Source organism: Buteo buteo, chromosome 4, assembly GCF_964188355.1.
Source record: "Buteo buteo chromosome 4, bButBut1.hap1.1, whole genome shotgun sequence".
NCBI lineage: Eukaryota > Metazoa > Chordata > Aves > Accipitriformes > Accipitridae > Buteo > Buteo buteo.
In genome coordinates this window covers 6,574,530-6,595,784 of record NC_134174.1, presented here as the reverse complement: position 1 = coordinate 6,595,784, position 21,255 = coordinate 6,574,530, and the positions used below count along the sequence as shown (strand labels likewise).

At 40.3% G+C, this 21,255-nt stretch overlaps 1 protein-coding gene across 5 annotated transcripts in view; it reads right to left on the bottom strand.

Annotated features, from left to right (window-relative positions):
• CELF2 (CUGBP Elav-like family member 2) overlaps positions 1-21,255 on the bottom strand; it is a 374,910-nt gene that overhangs the window by 60,103 nt on the left and 293,552 nt on the right. For all 5 annotated transcript variants that reach the window (XM_075024683.1, XM_075024684.1, XM_075024685.1 and 2 more), the window contains 2 exons: positions 17,812-17,860; positions 9,178-9,312 (listed from right to left, as the gene is read on the bottom strand). In XM_075024683.1, coding sequence (XP_074880784.1) covers positions 9,178-9,312; positions 17,812-17,860 — 184 coding nt within the window. The remainder of the gene's footprint in view (positions 1-9,177; positions 9,313-17,811; positions 17,861-21,255) is intronic.

Here is a 21,255-nt window from a genome sequence, read left to right as displayed (position 1 = left end):
TAAAATACCTTTTCTTTTTTGCTCTGTGTGTACCTGGTAAGATTATCAAGTCAAGACTGTATTCACATTTTAATCAAACAACAGTAAGAGAAAGCAATGCCTGATCATTACCGAAAAGCACTACATCTAGTCATGAAAATAAAGTCAATGCATTTTTGCATCATGCGGTATTTTTTTTTTTTCTCTTTAATGTAAAGGCCCTTGATACAAGAGAACCTAAGCTGGCTTCTGTACCTCTGACTGATAGGTGAGCATCATAAAATCAGAAGTCAGAATTCTTTTACACAAACTTCATGGCACTGTTGTGACTCTACATATTTCTTAGGTAACGCAACAGCTGATGATGTCTTACTATTGTTTAGCCACACTATGTGTTGCTATACTATTCTTATTCAGCAACAAATTTCTGTCAAAGAAAATGATGTAACAAAACAGCTTTCTGTATGGCAATCTAGACAAAATGTGCAGTAGAAGGGTAAATAAACTATAGTACCTCCGCTAGATTCCATATTACTGCTGTGCACTAAAATTAAAGAGGCCCAAATTTACCATCAGACTCAAAGTAATCTCTCTTAAAAACATTTCTGTTATTATCATTAACAGAGGAAATAACACCAAGGGTTTTCATTTCTCGTCTTGCAAATTCAATGGGGGATGAGCACAAATAGACATATACTGGAGGGCAGGCAAGAAACCCCATACAGAGCCTTGAATAATATTGTTTATAATGGTCAAGAAACTGCTTCATTCACTTCTTCCGCTCTCATTATCCAGGAGTGTGTACCATAGTGACAATTACTGAATGGAGGTTTAGAATGCATAAGAAGCATGTAAAATGTCAACAAAAATCAATAAGACACAGTTTATGCATTTATCACAATTTCTACCCAGCAGTACTGCTGTAAGTAACTTACTGAGAGATGTTGCAATTAGCAGGTCTCAAAAGAAATGTGAATCAGCAGAGAAATAAAGCTGCGCTCCTCTCAAGATAAAGCAGACTCTCTCTTCCCTCCCTTAAGCTTTTTCTCTTTTTAACCACAAAGCTCAGCTGTTGGGGACTTTCAGCGCCCAACAGTACGGCAAAACCTCCTTCCTTCTTCCTCAGCCCCAATCCATTTGTGCGGATCCCGTTGCCTTTGTCGTGGACCGAAAAGACCTTCGTAGCAGATCTCTGTAAAGTGCCATATAGCGAGCTAACAATTTGAAAGAAACTTGTTCTCCGGGCAAGGGGAATGCTTGATGAATGAGGTTATGCGGCTTGAATATGAGCATTTGGAAACAGCATTCCACGGAGAAGATGGGACTGCATTTTAATTACGATTTTCCAGCCAGAGGCTACAAGGTTAGGTCCCCTTGTTATCTCCAGTCGACAGGCCATTTCCCACCGATGGACAGTGGCCATTTGCACAGTAAATACCCAATTTGCCTCAATAACCATGGTAAAAATTCAGTAGACAACCTTATTTCTAAATTATTTTGAAAACCTAGACCTTCAGTTGTTACCAGCAAGCACCCCAATTAAATGCTAGCTAATTTAATCATCTTTCCAGACATTGCTACATGTATTGACATTCAAGGGTTATTTTTTCAGCTACCAAACCTGGACACTCACACACAAAATTTGTATATTTATTATCTGTGCCCATATATTTAATTAGGTGTGGAAAATGGGATCCTATATATTTTATTATTTGTGAACCATGGGATCCTTTCCTTCATGACCAGGCTGCCACACTGGAGGGGAACTAAGCCTATATGATAGGATTCAATCCACTTAATCACTGAACTTGCATATATAATTTAGATATTCAGAAAAGCTGTTCTTCTGAGATGCTTGTATTCTCTGCCACGGTCAATGGCAGCACCTTTCTCTTCCTATACAGGGAACATTAGCACTTTAGGAGGATGGTTTTGTAGGGCACCTAGAAAATATTCAGAAGCTGGTGTCTAAGGACACCGGATTTCACTTAAGTCAGATGAGCTCTGCCTGAACCATCCTGTACTCTTGCTGCAGCAGTTTCTGAAAGGTTGGGAACACCTCTTTTCAGCATACTCTCACTCACTGTATATCATGAATACAGGTAGTCTTTTGGGAACATACTGCCAGCTTTAGGACCATAAATCACAATTATAAGAGGACAAGACTAATCAGATTTCATGCCTCATGGTGCAAGGAAACAAGAAAGATTTCCGTGGCCTTTTACCTCATCCTATGAAACACTGCATTGATCGCAGTGCCGTTGGCCGAGGTCTTCCGGACCAATAGCTACAAGCAAACTATTTCTGTTCTACCATACTGAGTCTCGATACTTCAATTACTCCCTTCTTACTGAAGCTATGGAACTCTCTGGGAGAGAAAATGTGGAGAGGGGGATATTTCTATAGCTAATGCCTTGAAATTACTTCGTTTTGTACCACCAGCTACCTAACCACAAAAAAAAAATAAAAATCCTTTTGTAAATACAGCCAACCTGCAAGTCCCCTTGCAATTATTTATCACCTCTTGTTTCAAACTGTCAGGGGTCACTAACAGAAACAAAAGGGGAGGGAGAAAGGAGGTCTATGAGTTTTAGTTGTTTCTCCAAGGCTGCCTTCTCGCCCCTCACACCAGATAAATGATAGACTGGGGAAAGGCTGCTTGAAGTAATTTCCTCCTGCAGGCAGAATCGGAGGGAGGCACCCAGCCCTGTCACAGAAGGTATTTTGGAGCACATTATCACATTTGCCATCTCGGCTGAGAGAACATCTAAACTCACAGGGTTGGTCCTTACCCCCCTCCCACCCCGAACTGAAAGAGAATTTTGAAGAGGCTGTGAAATTTGATAAGCTTCCTCCTCGACCCGTGCTGTCCCAAACCTAGGGCTTGCTGCTCGAGCGATTCAATTATTTGAAATATTTAAAAAAGCTCAGCACTGCTCCATTTCAGCTCCCGCTTCACTCGATTCTTCTCATCTCAGGCTTTCATAGACTGTTTTGAAACGTTCAGTCAGCAGTTCATGCACAGTCTAACATAACATCAATACTTGCGAGCTGCAAGTGAAGTAGAATATTTTTAAGTATGGAAGCCTCAAGGTAAGGTGTCTGATTTCATACCTACAGAAGAAACCTTCCACATAAAACTACCGTGGTCTACCAGAGGTCTTAAAGCCCCCAAACCCTCAGTGAAGCCAAAGGGAGATGCAAAACCCCTTGACATTTTTTTAATCAGGACTAGAGTTAAAAATGGAAGTTTAAAACCATGGCTTTAAAGTTCTGGAGATGAAAGAAAGGCAGATGTAATCAACTTAAAAAAACCCACATACAGTGACCCCTCTGACACAGAAGAAGCCTCAAGAGATTTTCAAAGTCATCCAAGCAATCGCAGTACTACGTATGATGGCTGCGCAGCTGGTGGTGTAATGGTTGCACCACACCTTCCTACTTCACTGTAAACAAGGTTTTTCTTCAATGACTGTGAAGAAACAATAGTGAAAAGCTGCCAAAATACTCCTGCAAGAAGTATTTGGGATCCTCTGAGATGAAAGCCTCTATTTAAAGAAAAGATAAGGCTTGAATAAAAAGCTGTGGAAATTGAAGCGTGATAAAAATAAGCTCTAGTTGTGTTAAAATATTTCTAGCTGAGATTGCAAAGTAGACTTTCCCTTTTCTACACAGTGCTAATATAGCACAGTCTGAAGGAAGGAACAGCCTGGGAAACAGCCTTCTAATGAAGACATCACACAAAAATCTGTCTTAGTGGTTAAAATACATTTCAGCTACAAATTAAGACATCAAATTGCTTATGGTACAGACATTTGGTCATTAGATATTGCTTAAGACACACAACAACAGGTCTGAGACCAAGTGCAACAACTCAGCCCAAAGTAACGCATTTTGAAAAAGTCACAGTGAAGCTCTTTAGTTTATGCATATCAGACACATAAAAGTAACAAGAGGCACGTCCTGTAAACATGCCTCATCTCTTTGGCTTTACTGACTTCTCTTGACTATTGACCAGATGACAGAGTCTAGATTTTAAATTTCCTGAAGTTCACCGTTCCCTTGAAGCATTTCTAAGCAGACAGTCAATTAACCACCCTGCAAAGTACAGACTTCAGTAACTGAAATGGACACAAAACCAGAATCAGATGGGTACCAAAGACCACACTCTCTAACAGTGCCTCGATGACCCTCTGCTGGAATAAAAACCCTTGTAATTATTATTTCATTTCAGACTTCCCTCTGGGGAGGGACTGCTGCAAAGCTGCAGTAATGGAAATCTGAGATGTAGTTACTGGCCGAAGGCCAGCACAGAGACACTGGTCACTTGTATGTGTTTGTTCCTTCCCAGCTTCAAAAGAGTTTCAGCAGGGGAAAAAGAAAATTAAATGTGCCATAATGATTGGAAAAAATTAAAATGTTACCACATTACAGCAAAAGAAATAAGGCATGGAGGTGCCTCTGAAGAGCAATTAAGAATACAGCACTTCCACTGTCCTTGTTTCCCATCACTTACAAGTCAGAAGGTGGCCCCTAATCCAGGCTGTTCCCATGGCTGGCACTTCATGTTACTTTAGCTCAGAAAGGAGCAGTAAATATCCATAAGGAAAACCAAACAGGCATAAAACCTCCTCACCTACCCTTCACTGCAATTAAACATGATGCAAATACTAATTTTCTTTTACTAATTCACCAAGAAAACCCCTGAATCTGAAAGTTATGAATGGATTTTCATGAAATTAAATTGCCTGACCATGATATAACTCTCCATGCCATTTCTAACCTGCTTTTAAAGCAAAGAAAAAAAAAAAATCTTTGTAATCAATGTCTGCAGAAATGTTCACTTGTCCCATGTGCCTGGTGATGTTTTGTTAAAAAATCATACAATTAGGAGCCTAGAAGATGTAGAAATATGCATTTTGAGCTTTCCCACAATTTTCATGCTATATCCAACTGTCTGCACATGTTATTAGCAGGATTTTTTAGTGCATGCCATTAACCCAGTTGACTTCTTTCTAGTATCTGTTATATAAATCTGCACTTAGCAATACAGCAGAATAATTTGCTGTGTGGTGCTCCTGTGATAAGGATAAGAGGATTTTTTTAATCATCATTATGGATGGTAATAATTCCTAGAGTGATACAGAGATATTGATCCACTGATCTAAAAAAAAAACATTTTACAAAGGTAGAGGAGCATTGCTATCCTTATTTTAAGGAATGGGATAACAGAGATATGATGAGAGACCAACTCACCTACGGTCAATACAGTACATCAGTGGCACAGCTACAAATCAATCTCGGGTATTTCTGGCTATTTTTGCATGGCTGTCTGTGTTAGCATCTGTGGTCGTGTAGACATTACATAGTGCTAGGAGTCAGGAGGTCTGAAAGTTTCCTTAAGCCGTTTACAATAAGTGATTTAAAATCTTAATCATCTGAGGCAGTTCACTTCTGCTTTTTCATGATAATGAAGCTTAGCACATGATATCACAATCATGAATTTTTGTAAAGCATACTTAGCTCTTCAGAAAAAGTGCTGGATTAAACAACCCTGCAGGCTGAATCCTTCTCTTTGAATAATGAATATAGTACAGGCAGTGGCAAGCTTCTTTAGATAGTCCCATGAACCCTGCTAAAGCGAAGGCCAGCCTCCATGTCTGTTGCGTCCCTGGTTTCTTTATCTCTACAGCCAACAGGGTATTTTTATTTTTTAATACTTTTTACAGCTAGGAATTACTCTCTGCCAGCCAACTAATTTCACAGGGACTATCCCAGAGCCTTTGGAAGGCAATGCCTTTTGGTTGCTGCCTATTTCTTGTAGCTGGCCAGAATATAACAAGTTACAGATAAAAACAACAATTATTTCTTAGATGCAGGAGTGAACAACAGTGGGGAAAAAAATGACTCAAGGAAAAAAATCTCAGTTTCTTTAAAATATACTGCTCCACCACTGGAGCTTTGTATCATTATTTTAGTCTCATTTTACAGATGAGTTTCAAACAGCTGACAATAGGAATTTGGAGTGGAAATGCTGATGGTCCATTATCAGTAGTGACAGCAATGGGTGCGACTTTATTAAAGTTCTGTCAACTCTTGGCTAGAAACTACAATAGAAACAACCAGTTCAATCTCCCTCTCTCTCTTTATCTTAGCACTTATATCACACTCATCACCAAGTGTTACATTCTCCCTTGATGCCACAGGACAGGATTTCTCCTTGTTACTGGAGCCATGTGGTACACTACAACCCTACGTCTCGCCTATGAGTTGACAGCAGACTGTTACCGCACTAGTGGTAAGGTTGCTGTTGTAGTGTAGGCATGGCCTAAAAGTCAACTGAAACCTTTTTACTCTTTACTATGGAAAAAACAAAGCAGCACAAACCAAAGCTGTTCTACTGAGCAGTGTAATCCGGAGCTATTCCTTGCAACTATCTGCTGGTAGTAAAGATTATTTGCCTGGACCCTTTAACAAAGCTCAAAAGTTGGCATAAACACCTATGAATATACTTTTCAAGCTCTTTTCGTCCAAGATACCATGATGTGCACTTGTTATGCAACTGAAAAGAGATGCCAAACAGAGTTTATTGGACCATATTTCCATCTCACCGCTGTGAGCGCTGCAAGTTCCCAAAGGCTCTGGCATGGTGAGGACAATGCTTTCCTGAGACAGTGACTATTTTTCATTCACCCCTCTGTGTCTAGGAGGAAAGCACATCCTGACGGGTGCCGGGAAAACAAATACTGTTTGTGGGAATTAACATCTTGGAAACAGTAACATGAATTAAAACACATTAAGTATTGGAACTCATTACAAAATTTAACTGTATAAATTCTCCCTCTTGCTTTAGTGAAGCAGCTTTTCACCCTGTGCTTTTTCAGCCAAGCTCCCTCCACTACAAATCTCCTTTAGCACCTTTCATTTCAACTGCCATACCAACTATTTTCCCAACACTTTGCCTTCTCTCATGGAGTGGTGGTTTTGTGAAGCTGATAAACATCTGCCTGAAAACCTGGGTGGCACAGCTGAACTCATTTTCAAGTGTCAACATGGGTGTGTAGAAAGCAATTCAAGTTTAACAAGGCATGATGCATGAGGGCGTGATAGAGTATCAGTCGTGATTGTGACCAAAATAAACCTGAGTGGCAGAGAGGATACAGCTCTGCTACCACTACTGGTGTGTGACCTACCTGAACTGAGATCTTCAGCCTCCAGCAGGAGAAAGCAGCACAATAACTCTATGGCTCTGCTGGCGGGCAGATGACACTGCCCTGCCTGATACGTTGGTGACATGGCTTAAAAATCTCAGCTTCTGATTATCGTGAGATTGCTATTTACGGCAGAACAGAACTACCCCATCAACCTCACTCACCCTGTTGGATCTCGTAGTTAGCCCTTCTATGCTTATACTATGCCCAACGTCTGTTGAATAAAAGCAAGTACACAGTGGGATTTCTATGGATCCCAGGAAAGATCCATTTCTTTGTTGGGTGATACTGAGGACTCAAGTAAAACTTTTGGGGGCTCAAAACATCTGATGCCCAGATCTTGTTATTTCAGCAGTTACTTAGCTCCTTTCCCACTTGTGTCTTCCATCACCCCTTCCCTGTGCTACTTACAAAATGAAACCAGTGAAAATCAGAAATATCTGGTTTGCCTCAGTGTTGGCTCTAGAAGGATAATGACAGCACTGGCCTCCATCAGTTAACATTCATTACTGAGCTGCAGGAACCAACCTCAGACCTTTCCCCCAGTCTTCCCCAAGGCAAAAGCCATGATCCTGAGGCCTTCCTTGCCTGAAGGGAATGCTGCATCCCAGCCCCAAAAGTTTTGGGATTGCAGACTAAGCATGCATAAACATAGGTGCATCATTTTCTTGGAGCTCCCTCTTTATTGCCAGCATGTCTTTGCAACAAGTCCTTATTATTCAGAAGTTAGTAAGTGCTTTCAAGCAGCGCCATGAAATATAGGAATACCTGCAACTTCCCCTGCTGAAATTTGTAGACATTTTAAAGAAGCTGGGCTGCACTCAAAACAAAACTCCCCACGCACAAATTGTTGCAAAAATACTGCTGATCCTGTAGCCTACTGGAAACAAGTAGATCCAAAAGTAAAGAAAAATATCTGTATCTATACCTATATCTATATGCAAAATGGGTACTATTATTTTTTCTGTGCCTTTTGAAAATGTAATAAAATGCATAAACTGTGCTTTCTATGTATTTTTTTTTTCTATAGAAACAAAAGTGATGTTTTCACAGCTCCACACTTAAAATTACTTTACTCCCCATGCCATTAAATGGCCATGGCTAGTACCACAGCATCCTTCCGCACTGACAGACAGGACTATCGCTATTTCCTTTTCCACCTGGCACTGGCTTTTTGAGAAGGTTCATGCTCTGAGAATAATCTCAGGACCATATACCATGGAGCTAATATGCAGCCTGGGTTATCAATACACACCTATTTTTCTTTCCACTATGTTTTCAGAGGGCCTTTCCCCAAAAGGCACTTTTGCACTCAGAAGGGATCACCGGCTATTGAAGTCTGTGCTGCACTTCGTTCCCAAATTTCAGGTCAGCTGCTTGACCACTCTCAGTGGTGCTGCTTAACACCTCTGTCCTGGTTTTTGGGTTGTGGTAGAGGCACGAGATTTACAAGCTCTTTTTACAAACTTTTATCCAGGCAAAGCTCTCCGGTTCAAGCTAACCTCTTTGTTTCTCAGTTACAGCAGACCTATGTTTTTGCATATAGTTATAGAAAACACTGGAATGGAGGAGATATAGTGCTACAACGTGGGCCAGTTCCCATAACCCTGTATGCCTTCAAGCAGTCATTTACAGTCCTTTTTTTTTTTTGGCCTTAAGCTACAAAGCAGAAATGGGGTCAGGGAAGGATGTTTGATTTTGTGAGAGCAGAAAACTGAGGGTGTTTTCTCAGGGTGCAAAGGAACCTTTCCAGCTGACAAACAGGGCGATAACACAAGTTAATATGTTGGCACCGAGACCTTTCTGACACTGGAAATAAAAGGTGATAATTTCATTCACTGTGAAAAGTTCATGTGGATACCTTCATCACGTGGGACGTATTACAGCGTAACCTCTAGCTGCAGACAGTGGCTATGCCTACCTTGGCTGTGACATATAGCTCCCAATTAGCACTTAAGGAAAGAGACTTTACAGACTGCACACTCACCTCTGCTCAGCCCATCCGGTCCCCGAAGGATTCGGCATTCTTCTATCTGGCCGAACGGAGAAAACATCACCCTGATATCATTCTCATTACACTTCTTCGAAACCATTCCTATGAACAATTTTCTGTCTTCCACAGCTAGAAGATAAAAATAATGAATGAGCAAAGGCCATTTCATCTTTTTCCTGTGATCAATGCTTCATTACCACATCAAACCAAGCTCCAGTCATGTGAGTCTGGCTCTGTAACTGAAGACAAGTCCTAAGGCAAACACTTTATACTTACAACCTCCCTTCCCCCCTTCTTTCCACACCCCAAATCTCTCATTTTTCTTTCTCTCTCTCCTTTTTCTAGTGGTGCTTGCTGTTTATATAACATATTAATTGGCTGCCTTAGTCATTCTACATATGCCTCCCCATCACGGCTTCTAAAAGAAAAGCATCCTCTGTTAGAGAGACTTTTAAAGATATCTTTGCATAGATTTTAATTCAGATAAATTCCCTCACCTCCCTCATGTATGAAAGAAATCATGACGGGGGTGAGGGTGAAGAAGGGATTGTGCGCGTAATGATACGAGCTAATGAAAAATATTCCTGAGAAATGTTTTGAGAGAGCAGCTCCTATCTGAGCTTTCAATTTCAGCCAACTTAATGCGTGGCACTCGAAAGGCAGATGTGTAACGACTGCTCTGGAAAAAGAATGCACTAAATTTTCCTGCTTTTTTTTTTTTCAGACTGCCACAGCCCTCTCCCCTTCGGGAGGACACAAGGCATATTCCAGGGCATCACTTTAACAAGGGGGCTGCATAATGCTTTCCCAGAGCCAAACCCTTTGATTCGTAATGATGCTGAGTTTGCAAAAAAACATGAAAAAGGTGCTTTACCTGAATTATTGGTAGAATATTTCCTGCCTGTATAGTCACCAAAATCAGCAAAAGCTGGACTGCTGCAGCAGGACGCACACAGTCCCGTTAATCAAACTCAAATTTACAGGTCTAAAGCTGTGGAGTCTTGTCAAAAATGAAAAAGGTCATCAAAACTTAATTCACCCTGGAAAGACTTAAAAATGTTAACGCACCCTCCAATCTATATTAAACTAAAAATCTAAGTGCTTATTATACAGTATATACACCAGTGCTTTCTTCTTCTCTTGAAATGGCATGTAAATCCAATTCACTGTTAATGAGCAGACTGTCAGAGTTTGCGGGGAAGCAAAGAGAGAAGGAAAGCTTTACTCCAGAGAATCTGCAGTGCACTTACTTATTTCTATTATTGTGCAAATTATTTTTGTAACGAAGTATTTTCATTTCTGGGCTTACAAAAAAAAAATAAAAGAAAATCTTCCCTTGCTCCCCAACTCTCTCTCCTGTACTAGGATGAGTTTGCCAAATGGAATAAGCTGCAGCTGAGGAAGAAGAAACTGCATCTATTTTCATAGGATTTTATTTGTGTTACACTTCAACACTTTAAGTGCATTTAATAATTTCAACAATAAAAAGAAGAGGTTCATGTTTATTGATCATGAGAGAGATTTGAAGTAATTTCTTCCTTAGAATTGCCGACTTCAAAAAGTATTTGTAGCTTTCATACAAGCAAGCACCAAGACCACGCATTTTTCAGAATCTAAAGCAGAGACCAGCTCCTACAATCCCAGCTTCTCACTCTACAAGCTTGCAAGAAAATTGGCGTGAATTTAACACCCAGGAGAAGAAGTTTTCCTCAGCAGAGATTCCTCAAGACTCAACATTTTCATTCACACTTTATATTGAGGTTCCACATGCAGGTTAACCCTCCAGAAAGGATTAACAAGTGATGAATGCACAGGATGAGCCAGTTATATAGAGATCAGGAGCTGAATATGCGGGATTGCAAATAAGACCTGCAAGTTGGGATTTTTATATATAGATATATATGTGTGTGTATTTATGTGTATATATATATATTTATGTCCTACAATGAAACTTTACATTTGATTTGTAATCTATAATTGGCCTTGATGCTGCAAATAATTACTTTAAGGATGGTAAAACTGAATTGCCTTGCTCACAGCCACAAGGAGAGTCTAGGAGTCACTTTTGCTGGTGAAAGGATGCCTGTAACTTGGCTGCTTACAATTCCTATACTGTCTTGAGTAATCTCTTTGAGGAAGGTCCCTGGCCAGCCTGTCCCCTCGACAACAGGGCAGCAGGAAAGGGTATGGGGCAAGGGACCCAGCTGGGCAGCCAGGTATGGATTTCTCCATACCACAAACCGAGATCAGGCTGGGGTAAGCCTTGGTGCCAAGAATGGGTCCAAGCACTGCCTTCTGCTCTGGGTTACGAAGCCCTTAACTCCTGCCTGTGTGTCAGCTAGTACCAGCCAGTTTAAATTTGGGTCGATTTTAGGCTTGAAATACAGCGTGCAGGTCTACCCTAAGGGTGACCGGATCCCAACCCTGTCTTGAAAATAGCTGCTGGCTGAGTTGGACAAATGCCTGCCACACCATTCCAAAGGAGGTCTCCGGAGTCCTTCTTAGGTGCAAGAACAAAGACTCAAACCAAAGAAAATCACATGGAGATTCAAAAGAAATGAGATGCAAACAGGAAGGCTTTGTTTTAATTTTCCAAAGAGTAGCAGACGACAAACTCCCCACCGGCCTCTTTCAGTTTCAGTAGTAAACGTATAAATATGCCATTTAACTAACATGATTTGCAGGTTTTCAGCTTGAGGGTGATTTTATAGTAAATTAAACATCCAGCTCCTGTGTACTGTACATCTTAAAAATGTAGATTTCATGAAGAATGCTCGGAGTACAGAAAACATATTGATATGATGACGTGCTCTGCATTCAGTGCTATTAGTCATTGCTGATCAGTGTTGAAGCTTAAGAAAATTGCTATTCTTTTTTTGGCTAAGGGCCCAGCATAAAAAACATTTAAAGGGACAATTGTCAGGATCAAAATGACATGTTTTCGCTCCATCTGATAGAACATCTGATATTATTAAGCTGAAAGAGTTTTTAACGGTACATTATCACGTAGAGAAAGGAATGCTTTTTCAGCTCTGTAAGACTGGCTGTCTGGATTTGTTTCTGCATTTTTGTTCAGCCACTTCTCTCCTTTCCTTCTAAAATGAATGCAGGCATGGTTTGAGAATCAAATAGACAACGGACTGCAAGAAGTATGGGTCAAACCTATTTAGAGGTTAGCAAACTTCCCTTTTGATCGGCCAAGCCTGCTGATTTGCCTGTGCACTTTGGGTTGCTCCCATAGACTGTAAAATGAGGAGCCCAACGTTAAATGAACACAACCCAACAAAGCGTCGAGATTGGGAAAGGCGCTACCTGTTGCTGGTTGGAGAAAGGATGGCAGTCTAAAGAAATTCTGCTGAACTTTAGTCATCTGCAGATTAGGTCTCCAGTTTTAGTCTCAGCTAAAGTGTTATCAATTGGCTGTTGTCAATGCCAAGAGATCAGCTCCTCCAGAAAGTCACTGATCTCACCTCTCCCAGCAAGAGAGAATGGCTTGTTTCATAGGAGTCTCTCCCTGGCTACTGACAGTAGATATGGCTGTTACCTCCCAGCAACTCCCAAAACTTGGTCATCACAATAACACATAGATGTCTTGAGCTCCAGCTGCAGGGATAGGGGGAACGAAAGAGCTCTGAGGGACTGGACAAAGTTTGGGAGCTGCAAGTGCTTTGGGCAATGAGAGCAGGCAAAGGAGAAGGCTGGAGGGAAGGATAACAGGGCACGAGGGTCAGCACCTGTGTGCACATATCTCAAGCATTTCACTGCTGCTTTATAATTCTCTCCCCCACACTAGGGGTAGGCTTCAATAATTCAAAATCCAGAAAATTAATGAAAATCTTTTGGCGAGCTTTTGATATTATTATTTTTGAACCTTGCTCATAGACCTAGTTGTACTTTCTGGCTGTTTTGCACTACTCTGGGGGCATGAAGTAGATACAACCATCTGTAAGTAGCTAGTAGAATGGGTGGCTGAGTACCCCTCATTGATGGAGCAGAAGCAGCCAGAAGGTCACAGTAAACAAGGCCTGAACTTCTAGTTACATGAAGGAAGTGTGAAACTGCACAGTATCTTGATTAACTAATTACAGGGTTCACCTCTAATCCATCCAAACATATTACAAACGCAGGTTAGCTATGCTGCCCAGGCAGTTAGTGCGACACAACCAGTGCTAAGCCTGCTGGATTTGGGGTGGGAATATTTTGCCTGAATGCAGAAACCCTGTGTGATGAGGTGCAGATACCTATTTTAAAAAGAGATGAGTTGTTCTCATAACTCCATTGACTCTAGCTCTGCAATCACTACTAGCACAGGTGCCTAGGTATCGTGTTCGAATCCAGAGCGTCACATTAGCTATCAAAGGTTATCTGAGATGAAGTCTGCCTCTGCTGCGGGGGGGGCTTTTTCAAATTGAGCCTCCTGCCTTCTGACAGCACTACATCCAACTTGCAGAATAACATCCTGAAGAGTCTAATTTTTTAGCTTTACTCAATTTGCTTCAGTAATGAGCATTTCTTGCAGGCTGTGTTAGATAGCTTGTGCTAACCCAGGAGAATAAAGGAGTAGAGATTATTTTTTGTATGCTACAAAAGAATTAAACGCTGTAATAATCATGGGAAATCTCCCTGAAGATGCAGCAAACTTTCCTTTTCTCTCTTCTAAACTCCCCAAATTCTGTCCTGAAAAATCAAAATTATATCCCTTCATTTTACATTTTTGAGGAGTCCAGTCAATTAAAGAGTGCATTTTCCATCCAGAAGTTGCCTTCTCTTTTGAGCAAATCAAGAAATAGTTAATTATGTATAAATGGTTTTTTTTGTTGGGGTTTTTTTCATCCAGAAGGGAAGAGGGGGAAAACAGACTTTTATCCCGATTTGTAAGCCTGTGAAAACCCCTTGCATACAATCTGTCAAAGTCACACCTGGATCTGGAGCTGCCTGCATTAATTATCAACTTTTCTATGTGTTAGTGCTAACATATGGCATTTAATTACTCCCTCCAAATTGGGAAAGTTGTGCCACTTAGAATTTCAAAATTATTTTTTCAAGTTTTAGCTAATAAAATAAATAAAAATAAATTATAAGATCACTCAGCTACCCCCGCCCCCCCCCCCCCCCTTTTTTTTAAATAGAGAATGTTGTCATTTTCCCTGAAGTGGTGATGCTTTGATCCATTTAAGAGCAAACTGTCCACAGGATATACGCCTGAAAGTACTGACTGTTTTCAAATCCTGATCCAAAACACATTAAAGTATTTGCTATAATTGTAGCATGTTAATGACCACAGACAACTTAGAGTCAAGCATGTATTTATGTGCTTTTTGGCATTAGGATATAGGGACTCCCTTTGTTTGACAAAAGAGAAAAATATCCTTAAATGCACAAATACTGTGAGTGATTAACAGTCGAGAGGAATCTAGCAATAGTGGAGCCTTCAAACTGTCCTTTTCTGGCAGGTAATCCTTAACCAAAACTTTGAAAGATAGGTTAAAATAACCACCTAGCAATATAAAGGTGGTCAGACTAGACCTAATGGGTGATCAGACCAGGACACACTACAAAATTCATCATCTGAAAATCTTTTAGGGATGTTTCATTTCTGAACAATAAAAAACTTTTCAGAATCCTCCCGGGTAGAGAAATTAATTAGATCTAAAGGCAAGTCTTTCCCCATCAACACTTGCTGCTAAAAGCTTGGTGGAAGAAATTAAGCTTTTCTTCATTTGCATGAGCAGCGAGATGACTCAGACACATGAGATATTGTACGCAGGGAAGGAATGGAGATGATTGCATAGATCTATCAGCCACCCAGTTCCTACCCAGAAGAAAACAGATCTTCAGGTTGCTAATGAAGTCCCAATCCTGCAGAAGCGCCCAGGCACTTAGTCAAACGTGTGCAGTAGGTGCCTCTTCCATACCCATCTCCCAGTTTCCACGAGGTGACCTTGGCCTTTTGTGCTAAGGGACAGGTTTCTGAAGTGATGCATATATCTAAAGACAGGAACAGTGATGGAGAACGAGGACCACTTCATCCTGGTACTCCTGGGCTTGGACGCTCATTCAAACCTTTTTGCAAGGGACTCAAGACGGGGAGGGGACATGTTATCACACAGCAAATACTGTTCTCTGAAAATGTCTGTAAGATGAATGAGAGGACCTCTCCTTCCTCCCTGTGGAACTTGAATAGGTCTCTCAAGCCTTCACAAACATGGGCAAGCTCAGAATTGTAATGAGCGTTCAACCTCTCCTACGTACCTTTCCACAAGCTATCTGGAAATTTTGACCAAGAGAATTTCTTTAACCTCTTTGAAACTTGAGAAACACCACTTCACCTATAAAATGTAGTGGGATCCTCCCACTATTCAGAAATCAAAGGGTTTCAAGCATTCCTCAAAAGCTCAAACACCACGGAACATGAAAACCAAGATGCGTTGGCATGCCTTCTTTTTTTCCCCTTTGAACTTACCAATCTGGTTGAAGAGGTACAGTTTACAATTTGCTGTTGGCACAGATTATATACCTCCTCAGATGGATAGCCTGAAGCATATGGGAAACACGTGCCAAACAGGCCTCCGCATCCCCCATGCTGCTGTTCTTTCTCTTTTTGGCTCTGCAAGCTGCTTGCAAACTCTCACCTCCTCCATGGATCCCACGCCTACGCCCCATCTTTCCAAGGAGTTGTACCATTGTTATCATTATCATGGTATTAGTTTGCCTTCTGTCTCCCCAGTCTTTAAAAAAGAAGAGTTCACCACCCCCAGAACACGCCTACCAGAAGTACCTACACCCTCCAGGAGTCTAAATTTAAAAAAGTGTTTAATTTGACAATTGCAACCTCTGATCTGTCAATGTGTTTTCCCCAAACTACATAGAACGGCAAGGAAAAAAAAGCAAAAAAAGCCAGTCCCTTGTGATTTTCACGCTAGGGATAGGTGCAAGAAAATAAGAGAGTATTCCCACAGTGCAGACAGGACTATTGTGCAGATAACCCTGGTCTAACAGCAGCAGCAAGGAGCTAACCTACTCTGCTTTCCAAGCAGGTGCTATTTGCCGAGCAATACAGAATTTGCACAATTTCCCATAGCACTTTGCCAATATGTTCAACCTCCTTTAGGACGAAAAACTTTAGGCAATGAACAACTAACTCATTGGGAGTCAATTTTGGCTCATTGCCTCTTACTTTTCTAATTTGCCAAGGAACTTGAGGTGAAATTTGTCTTTGAAAGAAGCACCCATAGAGGCTATACTTAGTTAAGAGGGTCCAGGTGTACCTAAGGGAAAATGGTGCCCACTGCAAGCACAATAAATACTAGGGAGCGGAGTCTGGATTCCAACTGCAAAGTTCTCCTTTACAGCAGTGAGGCCTGAAAAGTTCTGTCCTTCTGCCCATGCAGGTGCCTCGGCCTCTCTTCCGAGCATTCAAAGACAGCAAGAAATCACTGCTAAAACTCAACCCGAGAGAGAACACCACTCCCTTACAAATGGGTCACAGCCAAATTTCCTGTGCTTGTGGCCAGTTTTGTTTTGAAAGTTGTCATAATAGGAAACTTAGCATAATGTGAAGTTTTAATTTCCTTCCAAACTTTATAATCCTTGGAGAAGTCTGAAAATGGGATGCACTACAATTAGCAAAAAAGAAGCCTTAAAAAAGCCTTGCGGAGAGATTTAGAGCCCAATCATAATTTACATTTGCAGGTATGCAGATCTCTAAGTGCACGGCTTCTGCCCTGATTACTAATTAATGAGGTGCAAAGATGTCTGTTGGAGGAACCAGCTCTGATTATGTGGGCCTTATGGGAAAATGAAGCTCTTGCAATCTAAGAAGGCAGATGATATCTTTAACATATATTTTAGAAAATTACAGGAACAAATCAAGGGGCAAAATATACACATGTATATATTTTTAAAGAATCACACACAGCCAGGTTGCGTTACCATCCGATTATCTTATTTCCTTGAATATACAAACCTGGCATGTTTAATAGATTTAGCATGCTGTCTATTTTGCATGTCATATACATCCACTTAGGCAGTACCCTAGTATTCTGAATAGATATTACTGTCTTTATAGCATTCATTTTACAGTCGTTGAGAGGAATAAGCATACAGAAAGCTGCAAGGTGGGTTTCCCAGTTCAGAACCAAGCATATGATTAAAACCTAAATTTGGCTCAGATTCAGAATAGCATCATTCTATAAAAAGGAAAAAAGGAAGTTTAGGCAAATGTTTAAGGCCCATCAGCTGCTTACATGGTTTGTTAACACAGGACTGTTTTTTGTTTCTTTCTTTTTTTATTTTCACCATTATAATTTCATCTCCATCTCATTAATTCAGGTGCTCCCCCATCACCTTGCTGCTAGGAGAACACAAGGGAAAGACGTATGTAGTGAGGTAGGCCATGACATACAGTGGGTACAAGGAAGACCATTTTTCAGAACATTTCCTTCCTTCTTTAAAGCAGAGGATAAATGGGAGTTCAGAGCAGGTCAACATCTTCCCCAACATTTCAGGAGTAGGGAAACTACCTCATCGTTTTCACCACACCAGAGGTAAAGCAAAAACTCTCGCAAGGTTGTGTTTGCTTTAGTTTAAAGAGAGTCACCATTAAGTAAAAATAAATTAAACACATACCATTTGACTTTTCACTATCTGCGGGTTTCATCTGAATAGGATGATGCATCTAAAAACAAAAATGAAAAAGAGTAAGGCAGGTTGGATAGTCATAAAAAATCAAGAATCACGTTTTTAATGAAGGGCTAAAAAGATACACAATTAATATTAAACATGATGAAATGATATAAATTCAAAATAACACTGTATTATAGGCTTTTAAGAAAAAATAAAATGGTAAAGGAGCATTTTATAACCAGGAAGATTAAAAAAAGTAGATCATTGGGCCCACAGGACTCATAAAACTTTAATTTGCTGTATCTAGTTTCAGAAGACCTCTAAAGTTACAGCCCTCATTAGTTTATGGCATGCTTGGTTTCTGTTTTACCAACTTTTTTTTCCTTGAGCACAACCACTGCCAAAACTGAGATGGAATTTTCAAGTAATTTAAGAGCTAGCAAGCATTTCAAACATACTCAGAGGAGTTGAGTTTGACAAATGAACTTTGCTTGTAATTAAAAAACCGTGGTGATTCTTTCAGGACTGAAGAGGAAGGGACTCATGCTTCCTATAATAGCTTCCTATAACTGTTTAGTATCTCATCTTTTTTTTTTTTTTTTTAAGAATACAATATACATTCATTCATAAAGCTTCCATCACAACATGACAGAATTCTGGCTTCCATAAAAACTCCAAATACTTTTTCCTTTTCAGCCTCTTCCTCCATTCACGTGTCTCTTACTGCAAAAGAAACCAACCCCTGTGTGCAGCACGCTATGCTGACCATCACGTGGCATCCTACCTTGGCACACTCAGTACGGTGTGTCCTCAGCTTTCATTACTCAATGATGCTCCCCCCACACTGAATTGTTGATAACTCCAACAAAATTTTTATGAAGGGCGTTTTCTGTTGCTTCAGGAATAGCAACACCACAGCAGCTGAGCTCCCTCTGATCAGAGTGTCTGGCTTTTCCACTGGACACTGGTTATAGCCAGCCATGTGTCCACTGTGATGGACTCAGGGAAATTTTTCTACAGCTTCTCAAAAGCCGTCAGAACTGACCTCACATTGAGTTTCATTGTGGGAGATGTTTAAGCTTGCAAAAACCCCCACTTTTATTTTCTTTCATAAGGCTCTGCAGGATTGCTGGGATTTGACTGCACAAACCTTCCAGCAGCAGCAGGGCCACTGCCTTTTCTCTCCTCAGCAATTCCTCACCATTTCACGTGAGCAGGTAAAAAAATCTATGCTCTTTCTGCTTTTATATCATTTTTCAGTGCAGCAGAGCCGAGTATTGCCTGAAAATGTCAGAGGCAATTTCATTTCTTTTTTATAAAAGACTATTATGGCAAAGTTTGGGAAACAAAAACAGCTGAGCAGGAGAGAAGATCCATGCACTCATTTCAAATGTGCTTTCAAAGCAGCACAGAAAACCAAATCTGCATTGTTTTTGGTGAAGTCACTTAACTTCCAGGGACACAGTTGCTACATTCTTTAGAAAATAGAAAATATTGCTGTGAAAGTTTCCATAAGATTTACTCAAAGTCAAGATCGCTCCCTGGCCCTGCAAATCAATGCATTCCTTGCACTGATTGCAAAACTCCCCACTGTGCCCTACGGAAAAGGCGAAGCCACAAGGTGGATGTAGTCACCAGGATGCATAAATTTGCTTCAGTTTCAACAATTCTGTTCTCTTTGAATCATTTGTTTCCCAAATGGACTTTAATAGCCCAGCACTTGTCTGCCACCACTCTTATTCGATCTAATTTATAGAAAAAAGGGAACTTCTATTGTACTCCATCTTCTTTAGCTAGTGCTTATCTAGTTTATCCTGGCATCAACAAAACATTGGGCACTGCAGGAGACTTTAGATTTGTGGGAATGTGATGCAGCATGTCCATTCAGTAAAAGCAAAAAGTGAAAGAAGAAAAAAGGTGTAACTTGCTCCACGAGCCCGTTGCAGGTATTGAAGTCTCTGAGGAGCAATGGAGTGGTGAGAAAATAGAGGAAAGAAAATAGAGTATTGTAAATTTGGGAATACGCAGGTTATAGAAGAAAAACCCAACTCAAATCCAGACCTTTCATAGACAGAGTATCTATCGCTCTTTCTAGCTGCATTTATGTGCCCCTAAGTGGAGATATTTTGAATAAAGGCTATTCTAACAATGTTATAAGCTTTTCACTTTTCGAACTGCCTGAACCAGAGAAGCCAACTTTAGACCAAATTCATGTGAAGAAGTTATTTTTGCAGCCCCATGGTCACAACATAAAGATCAGTGTTACCTGACAAACACAGTTACCACATCAGAAATCATCCTCTTCTGTTATACATAATTACCCCAAGCTCATTAAGTCAGTAATCTCTTACATTCACAAAGCAAGAAGCAAGATTTAATAAGATGCTTCAACTGAGTTTTGACTTGATTTCAAAGTTTACTGCTAAAACCCCATGGTCCAAATTCTCTTTGCACCAGCAAGCGAAGTCAGGAGTGATGCCGTTGCACTTAACAAAATTATACTGGTGCAAAACTAATAAAAGATTCAGATCAGGCCTGGAGAGTTTAACCCGCAGACTACCCACAGTAAAATGGATGTGATACACAAACATGGTTTCAGTGAAGAGGAAGGTGGAAAAATACGTTACTGAAGGTTTCCTAACATGAGAGGGCTCGTGTTGAAGCTTGTTTAACCCTGACCATCACCAACTGATACGTTACCAACCTTTAACACTAGATTCAATAAAACATGCCATTTATAACCCGAAATGGGTTTTACAGAGTCACTGGTTCGCATCTCATTATTAAACTCATTGCTGACCTCTAGAGACAACTGCCGTGACAATACATATTATAAGCTCTCTACCCATAAAATATTTAAAAGTAGGTGTAAAAAAGAGAAGAAAAGAAAAGAATGAGTCTCAAAGAAGTGTGCAGTGAATAAGAAAATTAAAGGGGCAGAGACAAAGGCTAAATAGGTACTATCCTTTCACTCTACAATGAGCAAAAAAGAAAATAATCTATGCGTTTTATATCTTGCTTGTATAACTGCAGGCTGTAAAATAATAAAATAGCTGCGCTTTCTGAGGCCCTCCAAAAGATTATAGATGATATAAACCTGTTTCAAATTAGATGCCACCCACTAGAATCATGTCATCTACTGAAATGAAGGATTTCATGTCTTATCAGAAAGCTGTTATTGTAGCTATACATCACAAAGCCATACACTTATGGATCTCAAGGTAAGTGATTTCTCAGTATGTCAGGTTGTCACACAGAAAAACAGGAAACATTTTCTTCTGTGCTTGAAGAAAGCTTTGCTTATGAAAATACAGTATTTATGAATGCACGGTTGCAATTAATAAATAGGCAAGAGTAAGAAAAATAACTGCAGTAAATAATTTATAGACATTAACATCATCTGATGCTCAGACCATAGAGTAAAAGAGAGCAACACAGCTCTCAGGC